Source organism: Solea senegalensis, linkage group LG1 (assembly GCF_019176455.1).
Source record: "Solea senegalensis isolate Sse05_10M linkage group LG1, IFAPA_SoseM_1, whole genome shotgun sequence".
NCBI lineage: Eukaryota > Metazoa > Chordata > Actinopteri > Pleuronectiformes > Soleidae > Solea > Solea senegalensis.
This window is the reverse complement of record NC_058021.1, coordinates 12,820,436-12,843,495: the sequence shown is the minus strand read 5'-3', so window position 1 is coordinate 12,843,495 and position 23,060 is coordinate 12,820,436. Positions and strand designations below refer to the sequence as shown.

Here is a 23,060-nt window from a genome sequence, read left to right as displayed (position 1 = left end):
ACCACGACCCAGACAGAGAGAACGTAGCCGTAGATGACTCGTCCAAGACCGGACGAGTTGACTGAATAATATTGATTAACGAGTCTTGTTGTTAGCTTGTTAGCTCGCTGGCTAGTCAAGGATGGAGGTCTGGCTGGTAGCAAAGACAACGAGAATGTGCTACTTTGAAACCAGACATGTTTTTTTAAAAATAGGTACGGTTTGAACCGGATGATGCAAAGCGGACGCGGCTGCATGATTACATATTTACTGACCTTCCATTTCTTGAAGCTCTCCAACAGACAGTGCAGCCATGTTTCTTGTAAACACTCCTGACAACCGCTCTGCCAATCCGGTGAAGGCTCATTCAGCGGCTAAACACACGGGGGCACTGTGCCCCACAAAACCAAGTGATAGTAGTAGTAGTAGTTGTAATTATCATCATTATTATTATTATTATTATATTAAAATGTATGCATTGCCCCAATACATTTAGCAGTGAATTATGTACTCTGCATTTCCTCAATGACATCGCCTTTGATCTGCCTTTTCAAAACATTTCCTGTGGGAGAAAAGTTAAAAAAAAAAGTTTAAGAAAAGAAGTAAAATTTTAGCTATAATGTCTTGAACAACCCAAGAGACAACTAAAGCTTGGTCAACACACACAAGATTGTGATCATGCACGCACACAGACCAATATCCGTAGGAAACTTTTGGAGACAGAGGGTGATCTGAACTGCACCTATGCTCCATGTCTGTTTCAGTTATTGTACCTTACTTATAATTCAGTGTTAGCGATACTGATCTAATAATAGATGGGATAAATAAAAACAAGAAATTACAAACTAAGTCTGTCTATTTTAATTAAGATGTGTTTATTAGATCATGTTTTTTGTTTACCTTCACCATACATATGAATCACATTTCCAGATAAAATACCCTTGGGGTTTTTTCAGTCAGCTTTTTTTTCTTAATGAATTTAAAATGAATCAAAAGTTTAATACTAATACTTTTATTGTCAATCCAAAAATGCATTGGCAAATGCAATGGATTTGCATAAGATGGCAATATTTTCTCTGGTCTTTATTGGCAATGACCACATATGCTACACAGGAAAAAGAAGGGTCCCAGTTGAATTCCCACTGCATGTCACAGCTGAGGTTTTTTTTGTTTGTTTGTTTTTTCAAAAGAACCAATGTAAAGACTAAGATAAAACTGTAAATACATTTAAGTAACCTAAAGTTACCTAGAGTTAGCAGGATCACATGCATACCAAGGATTAAAAAAAGAAACTACCATTGTGTAAGTTTACAACATATTGCTACAAAGACAGTTTATTTATAGAGGGCCTGACTCCTAAAACTCACTTCGCCTGTAAACTCTCCTGCACTCTCAGACAGACTGTTTACACAATCACGTATGTCACACATACCTTCCATTTTAAGATTATGCCTGCAGAAGGAAGTCAGTCTAAAGGCCTGGAGATTACATTAAATGTGATAATGGTGACTATAACACACATGTGCAGAAGTTAACCAAAGATACTAGCTGTAGAAGTTTAGAATATCTAATCATCTGTATCAGTATGTATCTGTGTCATTTATTCCTGATAACAAAGACCTTTTACATTAAGCATCACATACGATAAAAAACAAACAAAAACAAAACAGGAACATGCAAGATAATTTATGACCCACGTTTGAGATACAAAGATGAACAAATTGTTCTTTATTATCAGGCTGACGAAAACAATAGACGGTGTCAGTCAGTATCAAAATAAGAGAAAGTTCAGAACTGTAAGCTTTTGTTCACTGGGATGTACAATAATTGTCAACACGTAGGATAGTGTTTAACTGACCATCTGATTAAATATCTTTGGAAAATTCAGGTCACAGAATCATTGACAGTTGGCAGCAGTTAGATTTACTTATTAACAATTTCCTAACACCAAACCCTAAAGGAAATGTGTGGATAGATTATGAATACAGCTTGAGCCGATAGCCTATTTGTAAAATGTGGCGTTTTGTATAGACATTGGCAATGTTTTCAAGTCAAAACTATTTTATTTATATTGCCCAGCATGACAAACACAGAGGTCTGGAAGTGGACATACCACAAAGAAAATTACTGAAATAGAACTTAGAAGATTGCAGAGTATTCATAATATCTGGATCTAAGATCGGAGTAGTCTGACATTGCATGGCCTCCTTTCTGCCTGATGACCTCATATACCTCTTGGACACAAAGCATAGACAACTGAGGTTAGAGAAAACCTAGATCCCATTGTTCTCAAACTGTGGAACATGCATAATCTCAACACCTGCACAAAATGTTTCAATCAAATACGAACATAGGCCTCCATGCAATCATTCAAGACTAATCAGAATTAAAATGACATTGAACCACATGTAATCACTGTAATATTTGCAGGTTAGTAAAATGTCTGGTTTAATAAAACGCCAAAAAGTTCATGAATAACATGTAAAACATGTTTATTTCTGATTCTGATTGAGCAGCAGAATTAACATATCCTGGTTGGGACCAGGCTAACCACAAAGAATAAATCTGCATGGTAATTTATGCGCTCAGCCAGGATAATTAACATAGCCCATCTAAATCCCTTATCCTAGTTTCATGCAACCTGCCATTTCAATTAGTTATCAATAGTTCCAAGTGTTTGCAGAAAAGCAGACTCACTCCTTTCACAGTTTTCCGGAAGTGCCACACACTAACAGGAAGCTGGACAACTTAATTACCTCTGCTTTCAATAATACCTCTGCTTTCAATTTCCTATAATTCAGTTGACGGGCAATTGTGGACGATGGGTGACATTGCTGAAGGACTTATTTTTAGGTCACATCTTAGTCACTTCATGCATTGACATCAAAAAAGGGTTTGAATGCAGGAAAAGGTGACTTAAAGCCCCTGTAATCAGCACTGTGTGACAGATTTGTTTACATTTAAGTTACGTATTACAGCTTTAAACATTACAAACACCACAGGTCAGGAAGGAAGTTGGGGTTATGTCATGGCCTCACTGGTTTGCAACTTCCCTTTTGCAACCAATATTCTGCTATCTATGGCATCCACATGTGACCGTGTGTAGTGTTGCGGTCTGTGTTGTGAAGAATTCGCCATGCGATGAATATCTTTTGGAGACAGTCTCCATTTATTTCTGACACGATTTGACAACAAGCATACATACAACAGCTTCCTCACCAGTATATCATGATACAAAGATTATGAACCCACACACTTTCTAACAACATGAATTGAAAAATAGGAAAATAAATAAATAAATAAATATAAAAAGACAAAAAAGAAAAGAATATAAAAAGAATTTCAAAATAAAAAAATGAAACATAATATATAAAGTAAGTCACATACAAAAACATTATACAAGGGGAGTTTCTACAGATCTAATAATTTTAATAAGTTATACAAACTTATTGCATGACATTTTACATTTTTATTAAACATCGTTGAAGCAGGGAAACCTCTGATTTCAAAGCTAACCATGGGGGTGAGGTGTGTGTGTGTGTGTGTGATAGGCCTACCTTTTATTTTTAAGGAACACACCAACTTGAATAAATAACACAAGCACACATCACGTACCTCTCCAGACACACCCTTAAAAACCAGGTGGTCACCCCAAAAGTGAACGTGGAGGACAGAAAACCACCATTTCACATTACAACTTAAACTCCCGTGTCAGGGTAAAGATATAAAAATAAAAACTTTACATACATTTTGTGTAATTATAACATGAAAAGGAAACGTAAAATAAATATCAGTTGTGTAATAAAATGCAGTACATTACAAATATGCTGCAGTAACTGAACCTGAACCACACACACACACACACCTGACCAGTATGTTTCTTGTCGTGGGTAAATAAACCCTTCTTGTTTCCGTTAAAACCACCTGAAGCAGTGACCGCAGGCCTCAGGAGGAGCTGCTGGATCCACCTTCCTCCACAGGAAAAGAGGATTATTATATCTGCGACGTCAGCCAATCAGAGATGAGAAGGATGTACATTTAACTTCGTCGACGCGAAGAGAGAGAGAGAGTGTGTTCCGTCATTGTCACGTTCTTTACTGTTGTCCAAGCTTTCGCCTTCTTCTCTTCTCTTCTCTTCTCATGTCATTTACTCGTACACTAGTCACGTTTAAATGGCTTAAAATAATCCCGGCTATTTCTGCAAACTGAGACGGAGGCGTTGGTCTTTTACCTTCCTTTGACGGCGGAACATTGGCTGGAGTAGAGACGACAAAAGACCCTGGAAATGCATTTTCTTTTCACTTTTGTGCTGATTTTGTGGCAGTTATCGATGGCTTTTCAAGTAACACTGGGTGAGAAACTCGTCTCTGCATGACTACATCGCTTTCAGCTTAGTCCTAGAGTAAAAACAACGTTGTTGAGATAATGTATGTTATTTAGATGGTGACTTCTTGTTTCAACATATGTTTATATTTCAGTTACGTATTTTGCCCTCGCTTTACTATTTTAATACTTACTTATTTTATAGGCATTACACTGAATTCTTTCGAAAGTTTTGTATCTGTTGTTATGAAAAGTGCTTTAAACTGCACTGCCTTGTTCATACTGTTCCTTCACTGTATAGCTTCTGTCATATTCAAATGTTTACTTTTTTTTATACCTTATTAAATTCAGTATTTCTTTTATGTGTAACCGTTTATACAGGAACACTAACAAGAGAGTGGAACCAACCCCAGTCTTTGTTGACACTATCTTACATTTGTTGTGCGAGGAAAAAAAAAGGGAATGATTTACTGTTTTTGCATGAGATCTCATGGGTGTGGCAAAGCTGGGACTGTTTTTAAATATTTATTTAGCTGCATTTATTTGACAAATGCCATGATCGCATGCAACAACAGTTAATTCATTAGTTATTGACTACTAAATGAATTGTAAGCTATATTATAATTGATTCATCAGTTTAAGTTTTGTTATGAAAACACCTTAAATGTGAAGATTTTTGAGTTTCTTTGCTCCTCTGTGACAATCAATGGAGTGTTTGTGACATTTAAGCAACTACAACTGGCTCGTGTCACTTTCTCATGCCCTTATCATAATCATGAGCATCTACAAATACTGATACAGCCTTTTTTTAATTACTTGTAAACTATTCAACTGTTGATGAATTTATCACGTATGTGGCAGATGTACTTGGCCTTCACTCATCTTCTGGTCCCATGAAGATGGTGGCACATGTCTCTCTTTACAGCATGTTGCTTTGTGCTTTAAGGTTTAAAGATCATATGTGGTTCTTGGTCTTCTTTCTGTTTCGATCGAGTGATGTTGTTGTGGTATTACACTGATACTGATTTTGAGTATCAGATCTGCTCATGCCTACAGACAACTAATTGAGATAGAAAAGCTATCTGTTTAATAACCTCCTTTTAGCTTCTATATCTGACATTGTCTTGTTTCGGTAACTATTTTTACTATCTATGCTGCTATCTTGAGAGTATCTCAATGGGACCTTCCTGGCTAAATAAAGGATAAATAAAAACTGCATTCAAGTTGCACCATGTAAAGCATGAACAACCTTTTCAATAATGTTATGTAAAGACAGGAACATTGGGTAGAGGGACTGCTTGTACTTTCAGTCGTATATTTACCTTTCCTCAAGTGCCGTGTTAAGATAGAGCTGTTTTCGAATCAGCAAGTTAACACCGTGCCAGACCCACAGCCTCTTTTACTGAAGTTTCATTTGACAAAAAATTCAGATTCATATCTCAAAAACATTCGAACACAGACTCGAAGTCTAGTGCTGTATTTTGAGTCTCCATTCTATTTTGTTCCTCACAGTCTGTGTTTTGTTTTTCTCCCATTAGAAGCTGTCATAGTTCAGGCCCAGCGATGGGGAGTGCTGGGTTCTCAGCGTTTTGAGGAACAGGTTCTTCTTAATGGAGTCTCTCTTACTGCCACAAGCCAGGAATTTAATAGCATAATCCAATCCATTTCAGCTGATGCACACCTTCCAACTCTTAGCAGCGCCAGCCAGACTTCAGTGCTGAGTAAGAAAATCATAATGTGCTAAAAATGAATATGGAATGATCGAGATCAGATGTTGTCAGAGCTGAATGCTTCTTGTTCATATCTTGCTCCATAGGGAACCACACTGTTCTTCGTTCCCGTGAATGCATACTGGAGGGGACGCAGCTGCAGTGGAAAGACCGCGTCTTTTGTGACGGAAAGGTCTGTCTCACTCTGGACCACACCGACACATGGACGGCTCATGTACCTGAAGCCGTGGACCTCAAAGTGTTGTGGGACCAGGAAGAGCAGCGCATCAGGGCAGAGCGGCTCCGTCTTCAAGAGGGATGCATCAACTTAATGAGAGAACTGAAGCTGATGGAGGATCAATCAGGTTTGTGTACATGATGGCATTGAGAGTAAACGCAATTTCTGTAATCGTGTTGTAAGAGCAACTTGTGCAAATAATGTTTTTGAAACGTAATGATTTACCAACTGTAGATTCTGTATAGTGCTGCAGTTGTACAAATGTGCAGATCAGTACACCCGATGTCTCTTATAATGGTATATTTGTATGTTAGATCAAATATCATGGTGTGTAATAGCAACGTTCAAATTGTTTTAAGAGCATATAGAGTAGTTATGCCCAACACGTTTTAAGTGCTCTTGCCAACATACAACTTAAATATGTTCAATACTTTAAACATATTATCTGAACTCATCAACAACTGCAACTGTTCACAAACTGAACTAAGGGTTCACCCCTAGAATACCCGTGTTTAGTCACAAAATCTGGATCATTACTTGAGCCGTGCCTAATTTTACCCATTCATATATTTTATCACTCTACATAAGCCTGATTTTTTTCATAATGATTTCTGCAGTATTTCTTAAGAAATTCACTGCTCTTTATTCTCACTTGAGCTTCAGTGATTAAAGAACCACTATGTGATGGGTTATGTATTTCACAGGTCTAGACCTGTAGCTTTCTGGTAACTCGGGCTCTGAAAGGAAAATGCTTGAATGCCACTGCTGGCTGAGGATTGTGGCAGCAGCAGATAACACTTGACTGTTAGTCACATGACAAAATGCATGCTTTAAATATTAAAATGGCCTGCTCCAATGATTTCAGTCCATCACCACACACAGTCCTACATGTTTGACAGTTACCAGTTTTTCTTACAAGCAGTTAGTTTACATATTTGTAATGTTCTCTTAGTTTCAGGGTTTCCTGTGCCTCAGATTCTGATTCCACTCTTGGCAGTACTGGCTTTTAGTGGCCTGATCTTAATCAGCCTCCTTCTGTCCAAACACCGGGGTAAGTAAAAAGGGATTGTTCATTTGAAAACTGAAAGTAGGAGTTGTACAGTTTCATTTTCAAAAGCACTCTCCAGGATGCAGGTTTATTTTGATAAAGGTTTGCCTTTCCCTGCAATTCCTCAGATGTCCCCATAAAATGCAGTATAGTTCGCTGTTATAAAACATGTCACATGATGTATTTGGTATAAAGCCTCACAGTTATATGGGGAAATATGAAGCATGGTCATGAGTTTTGTCTTTCTCACCCTCTGCCTAGGTTTGAGGCACCCTGGAGGTAAGAAAACAGCACTGCCTGTGTTTTATTTATAGTCTGCGTGGACTGGTTTTGTGTGTCGGTTATGTGGTTTTGTCCATCTTGATTGGCAAATGATAATAAACCATTTAATATGCAGTATACATATAGAACATTGAAACTGATCTGATCTCTTTTCTTTGATTTCTTTGTAGGTGTTGTTGGCTCACTTATACATTACCCCAAGGACATGGCTGAAATGGGTCCAGAGCAGAAAGGCAATGGTTATCAAACCTTGTGATTCAAAGCTCCAGATTAAAAGCAGCCTTATATTTGAGCTACATCCATGTACTGAATTGATCGTATTCGGACAATGTCACTAAAATGAATGTAACCAAAACCCTTGCCACACCAGCAACAGTCTACCACTGTAATGAACCAATCTGATTTTCAGACCACATCATTACATGCACTTTAATATGCATGTTTCACTGATCCTTTTGCTGTTTATGTAATTTGTTCTGTACATACTGTATATAGACCCACAGAGAAAGAGAGGGAGATAAATGTATGTCCACTGCCTGCTGTAAATAAATTTTGCACACTTATTTTATTGCAGATGTCTTCACTTGTCCGAGACGTTCAAGTGCAAAAAATGTGTGGAAATATACAGTGAAAACTCTGCTTAAGCACATACAGAATCTAATCCATATAAGTTGAGAATTTAACCAGTTGTCTTGCAGTATGTTGATGAAGGCTACTGAAATAATGAAACTCTGGGATTACGTCCAGTTCTCCAAGAGGCTGATTTTTCTGTGTTGTTGATTGGTTTGTAAATAATGTCCTAATGTTAATTGAGAGCCTGTATACTGTTGCAGCTGTCAACTATGTTGTGTCCTATTGTTCTTGAGAATAAAATTAAAGATCCCAAAATGTACCTGTTTTCAGTTACCTCAATATGCTGTGACAACAACAGATTTGAGAAAACAAGTAAATCCACAATTCACACTGTTCATGATCATACATTGGGATGTTAATCTTCTCTCATACCCAGTTATAGAACATTAACTGTATTATATGTTGCTATTCATTAGAGATATGGGTCATTTAAGTTAACGGTGAGTAAAATTTAGTTGTAAACATCCAAACTCAAAATGAGTTTGTCCATTGTGGGCTATTGTAAAAACATGGTGGTCTGTGGAGCTGATCAGGTCCCTGATCATGTGTTAATGAAAACCGTTCATATAATCAGATCATTGTACTTTTCTATGTCTGCCAAATTAAAATAATTCCACTTATATTTCACACACTGGACTGTCACGCGCACTTTCATTGTAATGTTTTTGTTACTCCAGTGTCTAAACGTATATATTTTCACCTCATTGAAGAGGTTTGTTACCTGTTGAAATACCTCTTGGTTCAGTTTTTGAGATTTTCATAATTTCCTCTCAGGTTTCCATAATAAAAGGAGGGGGATGTCTATAGATGAAAGTAACATTTTCATTTTGAACACAAGCAAACCCAGCTCTTTCATTTGACTATCTTCTCTTGGAAGGTAGCATTAGCATAAGCACCAAATGTATGTGGATAAAGGTTGGTCAATAACAGAATGCACTGTAAATGTTTAGCTGTTGAGCTGGTCTGTGGAGCACCAGCATGTCGCTAATTACCTTGTGGGATTAAACTTTTTTTTTTGTTATTTTTTTGCTTCATTTCCCAGTTTATTTTTGCTACTTGGATTAAAAAGCAGCTCAGAAAAGCAGTGGCCATTCTTATTTATTGGGCTTTTATTATGTTTTGCACCACATTGATCAACAATTAAATCACAATCCATACATCTACACCTCTTTAATTAACCTCTGCATGTGCTTGGACTATGGGAGGAAACCCACACACACTCTGAGAACGGGATTTGATCCTCTTGCTTTCAGGCCACAGTGCTAGCCACCATTCACCTGTGTGGACCCCTACAATCACAATTTAATAGTTAATTACTAATTACCCTACATTTGGCTCGCAAATGAATGAATCCATCATCATTATCTATATAATATTGCAAAAGTGTTCAATAATATCAACGGAATAATTGAAAACAAATAAAAGAAACCAACATTTTAGGATGCTCTGCTGAAATCTCAGATATACCTTTGTATTACATTATTCAGGATCTCTGATCATTGGCCGTGAATCCTGAAACTTGCAATGAAAATACAAAAAAAGGTGAAAGTTTTGCTGAGGACAAGCCAGGTTTGTGAACATGATTCCCCACTATATGCAATGTATCTGTGATATATAAATGGACAACCTGCAATAAAGGACAATTCCATTTACACTGCACTATAGCTGCAATTTAGTTATTTTATGTCTATACTATTTCTGGCTGTACTCTGTCCTCTGTGTTCATGGACAGGCAGTTGCACATTCAACAGATTTTAATGACTGACAACAGGTTATATAACAATTTACAGCAACGCACACACTCAGTGACTCACTCACCAAAAATCATAATATTGATAAATGTTCATAATTTTAACTGTGCTAACCATGAAGTGGACCAACAATGTGTGTCAGAAATAGGAAAAAAAAAAAAAGGGTTGGGTATAGAAAATAAGAAAATACTGTAGTTTTCTGGTTTGTTGACATGAATACCTACTACCATGTTTTCCCTTTAGATGGCGATATTTATTTTTATGGCAGAAGAAAAGTTGTTTTCAATCCACCAATCACGTCGACGCACACACAGCGTTACCATAGCAATGCAGCAGTTCCTTGAATCAACCAATCACAGTACGAGATACAAGCATTTAAACTGTGTGACGTTGTTTCTCACCAGATTCAAACTGTTGCATAGTGAGGTAAGTGTAAATTCGGAGTTCTCCGTATTTTCTGGAAAATGTAACCGTACGTGTTCGTTTTGAGACAACAGCAGAGTCACTTTTGATTTAAATATGACAAATTAAATGGATGAATGTCCGCGTAGTTTAATTTTATTTTTCGACTCGACGTAGACTTAGCCGTTGACGATTTAAAGCTACAAACTGCGATGTAGATTTGCGTTCAGGTGACTTTAATTAGTATTAAAAACAGTCGCTTTAACTAATGGGTTGTGTGATTATAGCAAATTTTGTTTTAACTGTAGCGTTTTTGTCCTCGAAAGAAACATTTACTGGTTCTAACCAGCTGCTAAAGTAGTGCTAACGCTAGTGTTAAGCTAACAGTGCGCAGGCGTAACTAGCTTTTGTTGCAAGTAAACACTGCAGAATAAAGTTTACGGTTTTATTTTCTTTCGTGTAAACAGTTGGACAAAATGGCGCAGTTTGGGTTAGAGAACGATATCCACAGTATCTTGAAGCTGGACATGCCCATCACAAACGCTCCTGTGGCGAGGTGGCAGAGGAAGACCAGCTCCTCCAACAACTCTGGGCTTAGCTGTTTGACTCCGGGAAAATCTTCCAATGTGTCGCTGAGTTCCTCCAAAACACCGAGCAAAACTCCAGGTAATGTACTTCACACAAGAGCAATGTTACCCCTGCAAACTTTAATATAATTGTCATGTAAAATGTAACAGATCGGTGATTATTGCAGCTCATCAAAAGACCGTATGAGACACATTTATTCTAAATCTCCATCACCACCCAGAGTCTGAACAACAGATTAAGAAAGGAGTTGTCAACAGGGAAACTATTGTGCATTAAATTGAAGAATTACAAGCATGCACACTGTACATGGTGCTTTTGTGGTCATTTGTTTATAACAGTCTCTTTTGTTCTTGAGTAAACATATCAATCTTAATATTAATTATTTGGTCTTGATGCTTGGAGTTGTTAAACAGTATGTACAACAGTTGATTAGATTTTTTTTCATTTATGACTCCTTTGTTAATTTTGTTGTTGGATGGAGATTTACAATGACCATTTGTAAAGCTGAATTACTCTGTATAGTGGGATTTAGGAGAGAACAGGCTTTTTCCCAATGTAAATGCCCCCTTTAGACATTGGTCTAAAAGGGGCATTTTGTTGGTCCCATATCAGTTGCATGGTTTCCCCCAGGAAACCTGCTAAACCTGGTGCAGGTAACCCGCTGTGTTTTTATTTAAAAAAAAAAAATGTTAAGTTGACAGGAAACTTGAAATTACGACTTATGTTAAGACATGTATTAACAATACTTAAACACTAACTATTCAAAAAGGCCCACTCTTGAAATACTGTTTTAACAAACACAAAAAAAATACAATTGTTTTCAGTTAAGTTAAATCTTAATTAAGGCCCTCTTGTCATTCTAAAAAAAGAGGGTAACATAACACATACCAAGTATAGCCTTTTAAAACTTTACAAAATATACATTTAAATAATTTAACTGAAGTAGTCACAGCCAAGTCAATTTGGCAAGATCAAGCAAGGCAATTTCAGGCTCACCAGGCTTATAATGCACTGGGGGAAACCCTGAGTTGGTCAGCTGCCTTCACCACTTGTTACAGATCCTTCCTACCTTATGCAGAGCAGTTTCCCATTCTATCAGACTGCAGCCATAGGTCGTCAATCTCTCTGTACAGTCTTAGAAATATGTTTTTGTTTCATAGGCAAAGGAAAAAAAACACCTTCCAAGGTTGGTGCTGACCGCTTCATTCCCACCAGAAACAGTAACCAAATGGATGTGGCAAGTTTCCTGCTCACAAAGGAGAATGAGCCTGTGGACCCAAACAATACAACATCGGTAAGCTTTACGTGTTGTAGTTTTTCAGTATGTCGTCCAGAACAAGTGATCTTTGTTAGATGCTGTCTATGATTCATTTTGCAAGTTTGGGAGTTTATTGATGATTGTATAACACTAACAGGAAAACCAGAAAGCCTGGTCTGTCTCGTTAAATGGGTTCAACATTGAAGACGCAAAGATCCTGCACCTTGGAGGGAAACCACTGAATGCACCAGAAGGTAAGGATGTTGGGGATAGGACAATATCACTTTTTTGTTTCTTCTATGATATCACAAACTTGTACTTGTACTGATACCGTAATTTTAGATCAACTATGAAGCCGGTATTTCATTTGTGCTGAGTCATTTCAAAGACAATTTTTCAACTGTGTAACAAATATTGTTCTCCCAAAAAGAGCAGAGCCCAAATATGACTCGGCTGTGATTTAAAGGATTTTTGGATTGTATCAAACTTTATAGTTATCTGTTCGACATCCTATCCAGTAAACGATAATGACGGGTACAGATTCCCATCCCTTAAGGATACTATACCAACATGCTGCAAAGTATGAATAAATATGGCAGGGATTTCAGTGTGTTTTGTTCTGTTTTCATAGGCTATCGAAACAACTTGAAAGTCCTCTACAGTCAGGTTGCGACTCCTGCCTCAGTCAAGAAGACAAGATACATAAGTTCAACTCCTGAGAGAATCTTGGATGCTCCTGACCTTCGAAATGATTTCTGTAAGTAATTTATCAATTTGGTGTGTGGAGTATGTCAAAGTGATGTTTTATACATATAAACAACAATCAGACGCATGGTTAATGTCCAATACGTGAGACTACGGCACTAGATAAAACATTTTTTTGTAAAAGTGATCCGTGTAAATCAAAGTTCTCATTTGTACATTTTCTTCTTCAGATTTGAATCTGCTTGATTGGAGCAGTCGGAATGTTCTTGCTGTGGCTCTTCACAACAATGTTTATCTGTGGGATGCCACTCAAGGAGACATCACTCTTCTTATGAAAATGGACCGGGAAGAGGACTACATCTGCTCATTGTCCTGGACCAAAGAGGGAAGCTACCTGGCTGTCGGCACCAGTGATTCCACAATTCAGGTCAGTGTGTGTGGTGATGTACACATGGATCTGGAGTTCATGAGGAGGCCTGGAACTTAAAGTCCCAGTAAATTGCTAAAATATCACTTCTGACTTTGTTGGCCCACTGGAAAATGTTAATGACCACCATACCATATTTGAGGGATTAAAAAAAATGTCTAGGTGTTTAAATAAGGGGTTTTAAAGCATGTATATTCTACCCACTCAAAGTCTGAATGTCAGTGTTGCACAGAATATTAACAAAAAGCACCTCCTCCACCATCTCTCTCCCTCTTCCAGCAGGAGTCTGTACTTTCTGTTTTATGTCGTTTCCTCATCTTTAGGTCATTTGTGTTTTTGTTTTTTATTTTCACCCAGGTAAGACACTTGTGTAGTGTAGGAGCAGGTGCAGTGACTTACAAGTGAAGACACACTGGGAAAAAAATTGAAAAGACTACTGGAGAGGAACTATTTTTGTATTACTATTTTTATCAGTGTTGACTCCAGAATTCTTTACTCTACACATTTTGTTCTCAGCCACTTTTTTCTAATGCATAAAAGAGAAGAAATCAAATGCTGAATTTGCTTTGCAGGATCTTTTAATGACTGGTTGTTTTTGTTTTTTGTGCTTTCCTCAGTTGTGGGATGTTGATAACCAGAAGCGTTTACGTAGCATGGGTGGCCACACAGCTAGAGTTGGGAGCCTGAGCTGGAATGACCATATTCTTTCCAGGTACAGTTGTTTCCTTGTCTCATTTTAAGACCAATAATTCAAATGGTTTTGATGGACTAAAAGTCATGTTTCCTACCCCCTCAGTGGCTCCAGATCAGGGAACATTCACCATCATGATGTGAGGGTTGCAAACCATCATATCACCACAATCAATGGTCACTCGCAGGAAGTGTGTGGGCTGAAGTGGTCTCCAGATGGGCGGTACTTGGCCAGTGGGGGCAATGACAACTTGGTGTGTGTGTGGCCCCGTGTGCAGGATGGAAGCGCCAGCAACGGGAGCCAGGCGGTCCACTGCTGGAGCGAACACCAAGGAGCTGTGAAGGTAGACAACTACAGTATATACTTGTCTCACTAACCTTTGTGATGACACGAAGATACTTGTCGTGAATATTCTGTTGTAGGTGTGTAAAATCTATTTGGATGTGTTGTTGTAGGCTTTAGCCTGGTGTCCATGGCAGCCAAACATCCTGGCATCTGGAGGTGGTACCAGTGATCGTCACATCCGAATCTGGAATGTAAACAGTGGCTCCTGCATCACTTCACTTGACACTCAGTCCCAGGTACTGCCCACTGATACATTCTTGTGTTTTTGTGATCACTATCTGATAATGTTGCTTTTATTTTGGTTTTGAGAACTAAACTCAGAACAGCTAACGTGGCTATTGATTACATGTTAACTGTGCCTTTTTAGATCTCGTCACTGGTGTTTGCGCCCAATTATAAGGAGCTGGTCTCTGCCCATGGTTATGCCCACAACAACGTTGTAATCTGGAAGTATCCAACACTCACCAGAGTCGCAGAGCTCAATGGTATGTAATTGTTTTGAGGAGACAGATTCTGTGCTGGTTTCTCATATTTTACATTAAATAACACTTAGTGAACTATACTTGAATGTAATTTCTGTTTGTTTTTAGGCCACGAGGACAGAGTTCTCAACTTAACTCTGAGCCCAGACTGCTCCACCGTTGCAACTGTTGCAGGAGATGAAACCATTCGCCTGTGGAAAAGCTTTGAAGTTGACCCTGTTAAGAAGGCCAAAGAAAGGATGGTTAAATCAACTGGTGGTACATTTCATCATTCAATCCGATAAATAATTTTTTTTAACTTGAGGTTTTTTGGGTCTGTTCTGAAATGAAATTGCACAAATATTTTATCTAATTCGCAATAAAGATTTCCACCCAGTGTTTTAGCCATCGTCGACATCTTACTGCTCCTGTCTGTATTATTTATACAGGTCTACAAATGTTGTAAAGCAAAATTGGGTGTTTGCTCAACTTGTGTGTTCTGCAACTGTATTTATAACCTTCATTCAGCTTGCTTTGTAATGGGATGCCTTTTTAAATCCTGAACTGGGCTACAAATAAATTGTTTGATTGCATAACTAATTTTGTCTGTTGCTTATACAAATTGAAATGTGTTTTGTATTAAATTCAGTGCTTGTCAATTTGACATTTTAGAGGAACATTTCTTAGCTGGACTACGTTGCATTTAGTCTTTCATGCCTGTTTCACTTTTAGTCTGTGTGGACATGGTTTGAAAGGACAGGATAGAAGATTGAATACTAAATTAATTGAATAGGACTGCAACTAACGATTATTTTCATCATTGGTCAATTTTCTCCATTGATCAAGAACTTGTTTCTTAAACTTGGACATGATGTTCTCAAATATCTTGCAAATTATTCAATTTTAATGATCTCTCTGTGATAAGGAGCAAAGAAACAAGAAAATATTCATTTAGTAATTGACAATCGTTGACACTGATCTCAGGACATGACTGAAATGGGTCAAAGGCAGTGGTTATCAAACATTGTAATTCAAAGCTTCATTAATAGCAGCTGTATATTTGAACTACATCCACTTATTGAATTAATTATCAAATGGGCAACCTGCAATCAAGGACAATGTGCAGTTCACACCAGCATGATACACTGTAGTTATTGCTGTTATGTCTATGGTATTTGTGGCTGCACTGATGTACATAACTGCATACATTCATGGCCAGGTAGTTGCACATTTAACAGGGTTACTGATAGACAACATAAACAACATCACAGCAACACAAAAATAACAATATTTTTGCAGAACTGGTAATTAAACAGCACGTAAAAGCTTACTGATGTGAACCAACAATGTGTGTCAGGAAAAAGAAGAAAAAAGGTTTGGGTATGGAAAACAGTTTTCTGGTTTATTGAGTTGATTTTATTCTTTTTGAAGATCTACTATCATGTTTGCCCGCTAGATGGCGGTATACACACGTATGTATATATATATATATATATATATATATATATATATATATATATATATATATATATGTATATATATATATATATATATATATATATATTTATATATATATATATATATATATATATATATATATATATATATATATATATACAGCTATATTGTTTTGTTTCTTTGTTTTTTAATTGACGAGTTTAAAAATACAAACACTCATAGATGATAATGACACAGGTGAAAGTTAAGAACAATATTAAATGACACTGTATATACATATATATGTGGAGCCAGGGTATGACCTTACCCAGACCTTTCGTCTGTGGAAGAGCTTTGAGGTCGACCCACAGCCAAAAAAAGCATGGTCAGACCAACAAGCAGTGCATTCATGATTTAATTAGACACATTAGCCTTGTTTTAAGTAAAAAAAAAATGCTAATAAAAATCTGTAACAACATTCTAGCTAAGTCATGTTGTGGGCTGTTTATTTCTTCTTCACTGTATGGGAGAAGAATATTTGTTTGACATTTTACAGCAACATTTCTTAGCTTAAGTATGTTGTATTTAGCCTTTGCATGATCTGACATAATTTCCCATGTTGCTTCAAAAAAATTTAAGTCAAACAACAGCGTTTTTAAAATTTATTTTGGAGCTGTTTAGTCTTCATTAGAAGTGAAGACACCCAGAATTGGGTAAAATGGAAAAATCGTTTTCTAATTAAACATTTTAATATTTTGAACATAATCAGGGTAAAACAACCCAATTTAAAAAGGTGAGAGAAGCGTCAAATCAAAAATCAAAACACTGGTATGCTAATTAATGAATTCATACTCGTGCAGTGATTGACAGAAACTATCTGCAGTATCTTGTTTATTTCTTTCTAATGAGAAAGAGCACTCTTGGTTTCACTCAGACTGTGTTGAGAATACACCATCCCATACTGTTGCACAACATGAATAATGAACACACAGAGCAGTGTAAGTCACCACCTAGTTATGCAAAATAAAATGCAAAATCACAATGCTGTAATATACAGTGTAACATTTCTTTTCCACAATTCTTAAAATTGAACATTTTCGGTGTGGCTTTTTTTTTTATTAAACATGTGTGCACACCACAACTGCTTTCCAAATGAGACAAACCTTTATCTAAAATGTATTTTATTTCAAACGATAAATAAATACAAGGGGTGGGGGTGGGGGTGGGGAGAACAGCAACATTCACATTTACAATGAAAACCTAATTTTGACAAACTTTTGAGCAGTTATTTACATCATGTGCTAGCCTTCAGTGGAAACGGTGCAAAACGTCCAAACAAACAGGGTCATGCCGGCCAAACAGTGTAGGTCAAGCTCGCGTGGCCTCAAGCTTGAGTTGAAGAACACTAATCAGTGACAAAATGTGCACCAGCTCAACATTCAGTGAGTGTCAGAGTTAATGATTACTCACAACTAACAATCACAATGTCACCAGTAAGGCATTCATATCCCAAGAGGTGTGCATATAGTTTCAAAAAGCATGAGATTTATATAAAAATTACAAAAGTTTAGAAGTAGTATATCGGAATGTGTGTCACTCCAATCCACTACTGGATATGAATCACAAAAGGACAAATTCAAGGTGGTCTTTATAGAGCGGCCTTGTTCCTCCTCATTTCCAGTCACCACATTAGACCTCCTTTACTTTGCCCATGAGGATTTTGCCATTGCTATGATGGGAAGCATTTCCATTCTCCAGGTGCTTGCCATTGGCCACTGCAGTCATTGGTTCACCTGCAGAGCCGTTCAGTTTTGGGGTGCTTTTTGGCACAGGAAGTCGATTGCCCTTGATGTAGGCCTGCACCCAGAAGTGGGAGAAAAGTAGAAAGAAGAAGACGCCGTACATCAAGATCAAATGGATCCACATGGGAACTTGGTAGTCACACTTCTCCATGAAGTAGTACTGACTGATGTGAACGGAAATCATGATAAACTGCGTCTGTAAAAACAGAGGAAAGGACATACAAAAAAAGAATCAGTTATTCTGGACAGTAAAGATCAAAACAAGAACATGTTTGAAATCATTCTAAAATAAATAATGTACCAGCTGGATGGCAGTCATGTACTTCTTCCACCACAGGTATTTCTGGAAGCGAGGTCCTGCAGCAGAGAGTCCATAGTAGAAGTACATGATAACATGCACTCCTGAATTCACCATGGCATGGAAGCAGCCCATGCCGGCAGCTTAAGGAGAAATATACAGGAAAGCAATTATTAGTTTTTATTGTGTAATCAACAATGCAGTTATTCATCTCCTAGCTATCAAAAGTCATTCCTTTAGGGTGTTATCATGTATGGCCAGAATCATAGCCATATTTTTTTTGTATTTTGCAAATTATGAGATAATGCGAAGATAAGCAAAGAAATATCAGATACAAAATAGGATGCCATCTGTGAACAGGTGCAATTTAGTGCAGATCCAGACATTTTTACAGGTGTATTGTTGGGGGAAGAATGTGGTGTTAGAGCACTTTCTAAATTAGCCCAACATTCATGTCCTAGCACATTTTACACAGTGTAAAGCAGAGTAATCCTCACCAGGAGTCAGAGTGATGCCCCACCACCACGACCAGGGCATGACCGAGTGATGGAATACATGGAGAAATGTGATCTGGCTTTGTTTCTTCCTCAGCACAAAAAAGACCTAAAATTAAAAATAAAAAAAACAGCTAAGACCAATGTTATGTGCACATGAACTATAACTTATCCAACATGTGTTTTGTAACATGGGGTACATAGGGTATAGACGGAAATGTCCTTACCGTGTCTAGGAGTTCGATGAATTTTGAAATATAAAAAAGCCAAGAGGCTCGTATCATCTGGTGGGAGGAAGAGACGAAAACAGCCGTCATCTCAAATATCCAAACATGAACATTCAAAAAGGACACAAAGACTGTACACATTATATAATAGAGACAGACTATTGCTGCCTTACCCTAAAAGTCATAGGGCTGCTGGCAGTATCAGCGAGGTCACATCTCCATGTATAGGTCGTGGCCCATCCAGCAGCCAAGAACTGTGGCATCAAAAACGCATGATCAGTTTAATGGGAACATGATTTGATGATTTGAGTCAGTAAATAACCCCAGCTGTCATTATTTTATTTTTTTTACTCACTTCATAGACTATGTAGGCATTTAGCAACACCATGCTTAGGTTGTAGACGACCATGGCTTTCTTTAAGCTGTATGGTTTGCGGTTCACCATAAAACGGGGCCCAACATACACGGAGAAGAAGACATAGGCCAAAAGGATGGTGGTCATCTCTTCAGGGCCCCGCATCAGAGGGTAGTCTCTGATTCGGACATCTGAGGGACAAACAAACGTGGACAATCAATCATGGGTGTCTGCTGCATTTGAAGTTTAGATTTAGTTGAGTTTTATTGAGTTCTAGCAAAGACAGGGTCATTTAACATCATACCATGGATGTATCATACACACAACTGTATAACCAAATCAACATTGTCAACAGAGTAACAATAAATAAAGATGCTATACAAAAGCACAAGGCAGCAATAATCAGGCATGAATGGATTAATCAATCACTCCAGCTGTCAGTGTGACGACTTCCTTTACATTGTATTTACACCATTTGTTGCCCCTTAGTCAGCTTATATATCTTTTTAGAAAACATTTTGACCACTCCACATGCAACTGCTCAGATTTAAACAAAAGCAGAAAACTCAGAAAATTGTAGACAGAAACAAAAGACACTCACCAGTTCTGGATTGTAGATAACTATGCATTTTTAAAACGTGTGACAGGGCTTCCGACAGCATTGTGACAAATGGCTTTTTTTGCTCTTATCAAACTCCTGAGAGAGAGAGAGAGAAAAAAAAAAGGAAAGACAAAAAGATTCAGAAACCAGGACGGTAAGAGTGAGCAGAGAACAAGGTGAACTGGGCAGGTAAGGGGGTGAGTGACCTGTCCAGCTGCCTCCTCACTGACTGAACAAATACGAGACAGCTGCTCAGCCTCATCAAACAACTCTCTGTGCCATAAACATACAGTACTGTGCAATAGTCTACTGGCACCACCAGCTTTGTTTTTTTATGTCTGTCACATTGGCATTTGGATTGGAATGATGTGACTGAAAATTGGTCTAGTATGAGTTTAACTTGTACAACGTGTGTGTGTGCGTGTGTGTGTGTGAAATCCCCAAACGTGTCTTGAATAAACCTGGCACAATATACCCTCTTCCCAGCAGATGAATTAAATGGGACAGACACAGGTTTTACCGGTAACATTAACCAGGGTTCAGCTCCAGTTTTAAGAGAGCTGGGGTCATTCTGACGGTTTAAGTGTAAGGGGAGGTCACATACTACATACTTGACATTTTAACCCGTAGAAGCAGGTTTTCTGTTTGTTTTAACCTACATAGCCAACATTTCCCGTATTTTCTGGGTGTGTTCCGACAAAGTGATTGAGAAAGAAGTATACTGTATGGTCATTATAGCACTGCTCAAACTATCTAATCTAATGGTGGTCTGTGACTTAAACAAGGAATATGAGGAACACAACCTGTACAAAGATCTTGTACCCACAATTTACAGCAACAAAAACCAACAACTGACTGACAAAATTTGAAGACATCTGTTCTGCCGTCAGTCTAAACACAATGAAATGTTCTCATGCTGACTAACAGAGCAAGTAAAACAGGTGAGGCAAAGAACCTGGCCCATGAGGCCAACCTAGCCAAAATGTGCTTTCAAGATCTGAGCTGATCAGGGTTTTTCAGCCGGTGCAACTCCAGAAAATGTTTTAAAAGACACAGAATGAATGATTTGTTGCCCGAAGCTTGATTAAAAATTGAGCTGAGGGAGTATTCCTTAACACCACAATACGAGACAAATACATATACTTACAATTAAAGCACAACACACAGTAACAGGAACAGCAACATTGAGTTTGGCCAGTGAGGTGACTCCCCTAAAACTCTAGGAAGAAAGTGACTCACCTGCTGAGCACCACTCCTCAGCCCTGCCTCCTGCACAGCCAACCCTGAAGATCCCAGAGATCAGCAGCACCAGTGTGGGTGATAAAGTGGAGACCAGATACATACACAGCAGCTATGCCGTGGGAGGCTGTTGTCCAGCTGCTGTCCTCAAAGGTTTCACTGAAAATCCAACCGGCGCGGGAACTCTCATAGAAAAGATAGATAGGAAAGATGTGTGAAGATGGACAGAAAGTAAGAGGGTGATGAGTGGAAGTGAGAGAGGCCAGCTATGATGACTACGAGAATGAAGTAATTCAAGTCAATTTAAACCCAAGGCCACTACTACAGACCTTGCTGGTTTCAGGACCACACCCTGTTTCAGTGCTAAGCTCCACCTTTCCATCTGCAGTTTGCCTGTCAGTGATTGGACTGTCTCGTCAATGGTGGTGACAGGGATAGGATCAGAGTTGGAGGATGGTCAAAGAAACCAAGACCAGGGGGGTGAAAAGGCCCATTGTTTGGAAATAAAAGCCAATTAATAAACACAGGGTTAAAAAAAATAGAATTTGTGTAAAAACACTAGTAGACTCAGAATGTTCTTTGTTAAATACATGTTACAATTTTCTGACCTCAGTAAAAGATAAAAAGGGTTGCACAAATAAAAAAAACAAAAAAGTCCCTCAAACATTAATTCGGCCAAAGGTAAAATCAATTACATTCACTAACCTTGTGTCACACTGTGAGTTGCCCATCCCTTCCTGCACAGTGGCTTAAAGGCTGGGTTCCTGCCCAGACCCTGCTGGTTTTACCTGTTCCCCAAGCCTAGCAATAAAGGGTGTGAGGCCAGGATGGTGCGCAAAGTTTCCTCCTCAATACGTTCGTTAGACTGAGACGTTGGCTGGAATGAAAGGAATGGTGTGAATGATGCAGAGAGGGAGAGAGAGAGAGAGAGAGAGAGAGAGAGAGAGAGAGAGGGCAAGAAAGACGAAACACCAATGTCACTTTACATTGTTTCATTGTTCAGACTGAGCACATGCAACTCTGCCACAAATGCCATTGACATTGAAACATTTGTTTGAATGTGGAACATATTTTGAATGTCATTCAGTCTGATTCTACATGAAAATGCTGTTTTGTGTCATATTTATTTTAAATATGGCCTTGTGTGTATTTTACTCTTACATTATTGTTCTTATTTTTCTTTTTTACTTTTTAACTGCTTTTCCTCATGATTTTTAAACACTTGGGCTCAATTTCTATGTGGCATTTAAATAAATTAGACAAACGTTCATGTGCAAATGTGACATGGCGATTTTTCATTTGGACATTTGAAGACAGACACCACAAATGCGACACCTCACTGTGTGTTTGATTCAATTTACTTGAAACTGAATTCAGAATAAGTCATTTTGGAGGGGGGGGGGTACATGTTTTGACCGACTTGAGTTTACAGGAATTTAACGTGTGAACGGTGGGTACATTTCAGAGAAGCTGAACACATGACCAGTGGCTACTTCATGGCTACTCAAAGGTGTGGCACTCTCACTCGCCGTAGGTAAAAACAATTCAAACAAAAGAGACACTGAACTTGTTTAACATATGAAACAGTTCAGTTTCACTTATTGATCTGTATTGGAATGAGGGGGAAGGCCGCTCTTTGCACAAGTGTTTCTGCAATGGAAAAGCTGCATAGAGTCACATCTTTTAAAGCTGCTGCATTTGTGTATATTCTTTTCAGAATAATAACATGCTGTTTCATCCACATAGGCGTCTGGCAAGACTGAACCC

General features: G+C 38.1%; 4 protein-coding genes across 4 annotated transcripts in view; 2 read left to right on the top strand and 2 right to left on the bottom strand.

The window, feature by feature from the left end:
- ppp1r7 (protein phosphatase 1, regulatory (inhibitor) subunit 7) overlaps positions 1-334 on the bottom strand; it is a 6,592-nt gene extending 6,258 nt beyond the window's left edge. Inside the window, exon 1 of the mRNA XM_044044205.1 lies at positions 255-334. Within this exon, the coding sequence (XP_043900140.1) occupies positions 255-294 (40 nt within the window). The 5' untranslated portion in view covers positions 295-334. The remainder of the gene's footprint in view (positions 1-254) is intronic.
- A 3,678-nt stretch (positions 335-4,012) lies between these two features.
- Positions 4,013-8,471, top strand: LOC122782307. Its single transcript, XM_044046629.1, has 6 exons — positions 4,013-4,331; positions 5,841-6,023; positions 6,119-6,376; positions 7,202-7,300; positions 7,559-7,576; positions 7,750-8,471. Exons 1-6 carry the CDS (start codon positions 4,265-4,267, stop codon positions 7,833-7,835), a joined length of 711 nt encoding a protein of 236 aa, XP_043902564.1. The 5' UTR covers positions 4,013-4,264; the 3' UTR covers positions 7,836-8,471.
- A 1,862-nt stretch (positions 8,472-10,333) lies between these two features.
- Positions 10,334-15,440, top strand: cdc20 (cell division cycle 20 homolog). Its single transcript, XM_044034949.1, has 11 exons — positions 10,334-10,389; positions 10,833-11,031; positions 12,114-12,247; positions 12,369-12,465; positions 12,843-12,968; positions 13,147-13,343; positions 13,961-14,055; positions 14,140-14,377; positions 14,490-14,615; positions 14,747-14,864; positions 14,970-15,440. The coding sequence occupies exons 2-11, from the start codon at positions 10,842-10,844 to the stop codon at positions 15,143-15,145; spliced, it is 1,497 nt and encodes a 498-aa protein (XP_043890884.1). The 5' UTR covers positions 10,334-10,389; positions 10,833-10,841; the 3' UTR covers positions 15,146-15,440.
- Positions 15,441-17,487: 2,047 nt separating this feature from the next.
- Positions 17,488-22,155, bottom strand: elovl1a (ELOVL fatty acid elongase 1a). The gene is made up of 9 exons (XM_044040220.1): positions 21,999-22,155; positions 21,294-21,701; positions 20,055-20,150; positions 19,454-19,644; positions 19,272-19,352; positions 19,099-19,155; positions 18,875-18,980; positions 18,381-18,520; positions 17,488-18,275 (listed from the first exon to the last, which is right to left on the bottom strand). Exons 3-9 carry the CDS (start codon positions 20,113-20,115, stop codon positions 17,967-17,969), a joined length of 945 nt encoding a protein of 314 aa, XP_043896155.1. The 5' UTR covers positions 20,116-20,150; positions 21,294-21,701; positions 21,999-22,155; the 3' UTR covers positions 17,488-17,966.
- Positions 22,156-23,060: the final 905 nt, after the last annotated feature.

Excerpts from the sequence above, each read along its gene's own strand:
- LOC122782307 (XM_044046629.1), top strand. The coding sequence starts at position 4,265 with ATGCATTTTCTTTTCACTTTTGTGCTGATTTTGTGGCAGTTATCGATG. Across the intron at positions 4,332-5,840 it reads GGCTTTTCAAGTAACACTGG|AAGCTGTCATAGTTCAGGCC; the intron begins GTGAGAAACTCG and ends TTCTCCCATTAG. Across the intron at positions 6,024-6,118 it reads CAGCCAGACTTCAGTGCTGA|GGAACCACACTGTTCTTCGT; the intron begins GTAAGAAAATCA and ends CTTGCTCCATAG.
- cdc20 (XM_044034949.1), top strand. The coding sequence starts at position 10,842 with ATGGCGCAGTTTGGGTTAGAGAACGATATCCACAGTATCTTGAAGCTG. Across the intron at positions 13,344-13,960 it reads CCAGTGATTCCACAATTCAG|TTGTGGGATGTTGATAACCA; the intron begins GTCAGTGTGTGT and ends TGCTTTCCTCAG. Across the intron at positions 14,378-14,489 it reads AACACCAAGGAGCTGTGAAG|GCTTTAGCCTGGTGTCCATG; the intron begins GTAGACAACTAC and ends GTGTTGTTGTAG.
- elovl1a (XM_044040220.1), bottom strand. The coding sequence starts at position 20,115 with ATGCTGTCGGAAGCCCTGTCACACGTTTTAAAAATGCATAGTTATCTA. Across the intron at positions 18,981-19,098 it reads TCATCGAACTCCTAGACACG|GTCTTTTTTGTGCTGAGGAA; the intron begins GTAAGGACATTT and ends TTTTAATTTTAG. Across the intron at positions 18,276-18,380 it reads ACATGACTGCCATCCAGCTG|ACGCAGTTTATCATGATTTC; the intron begins GTACATTATTTA and ends CTGTTTTTACAG.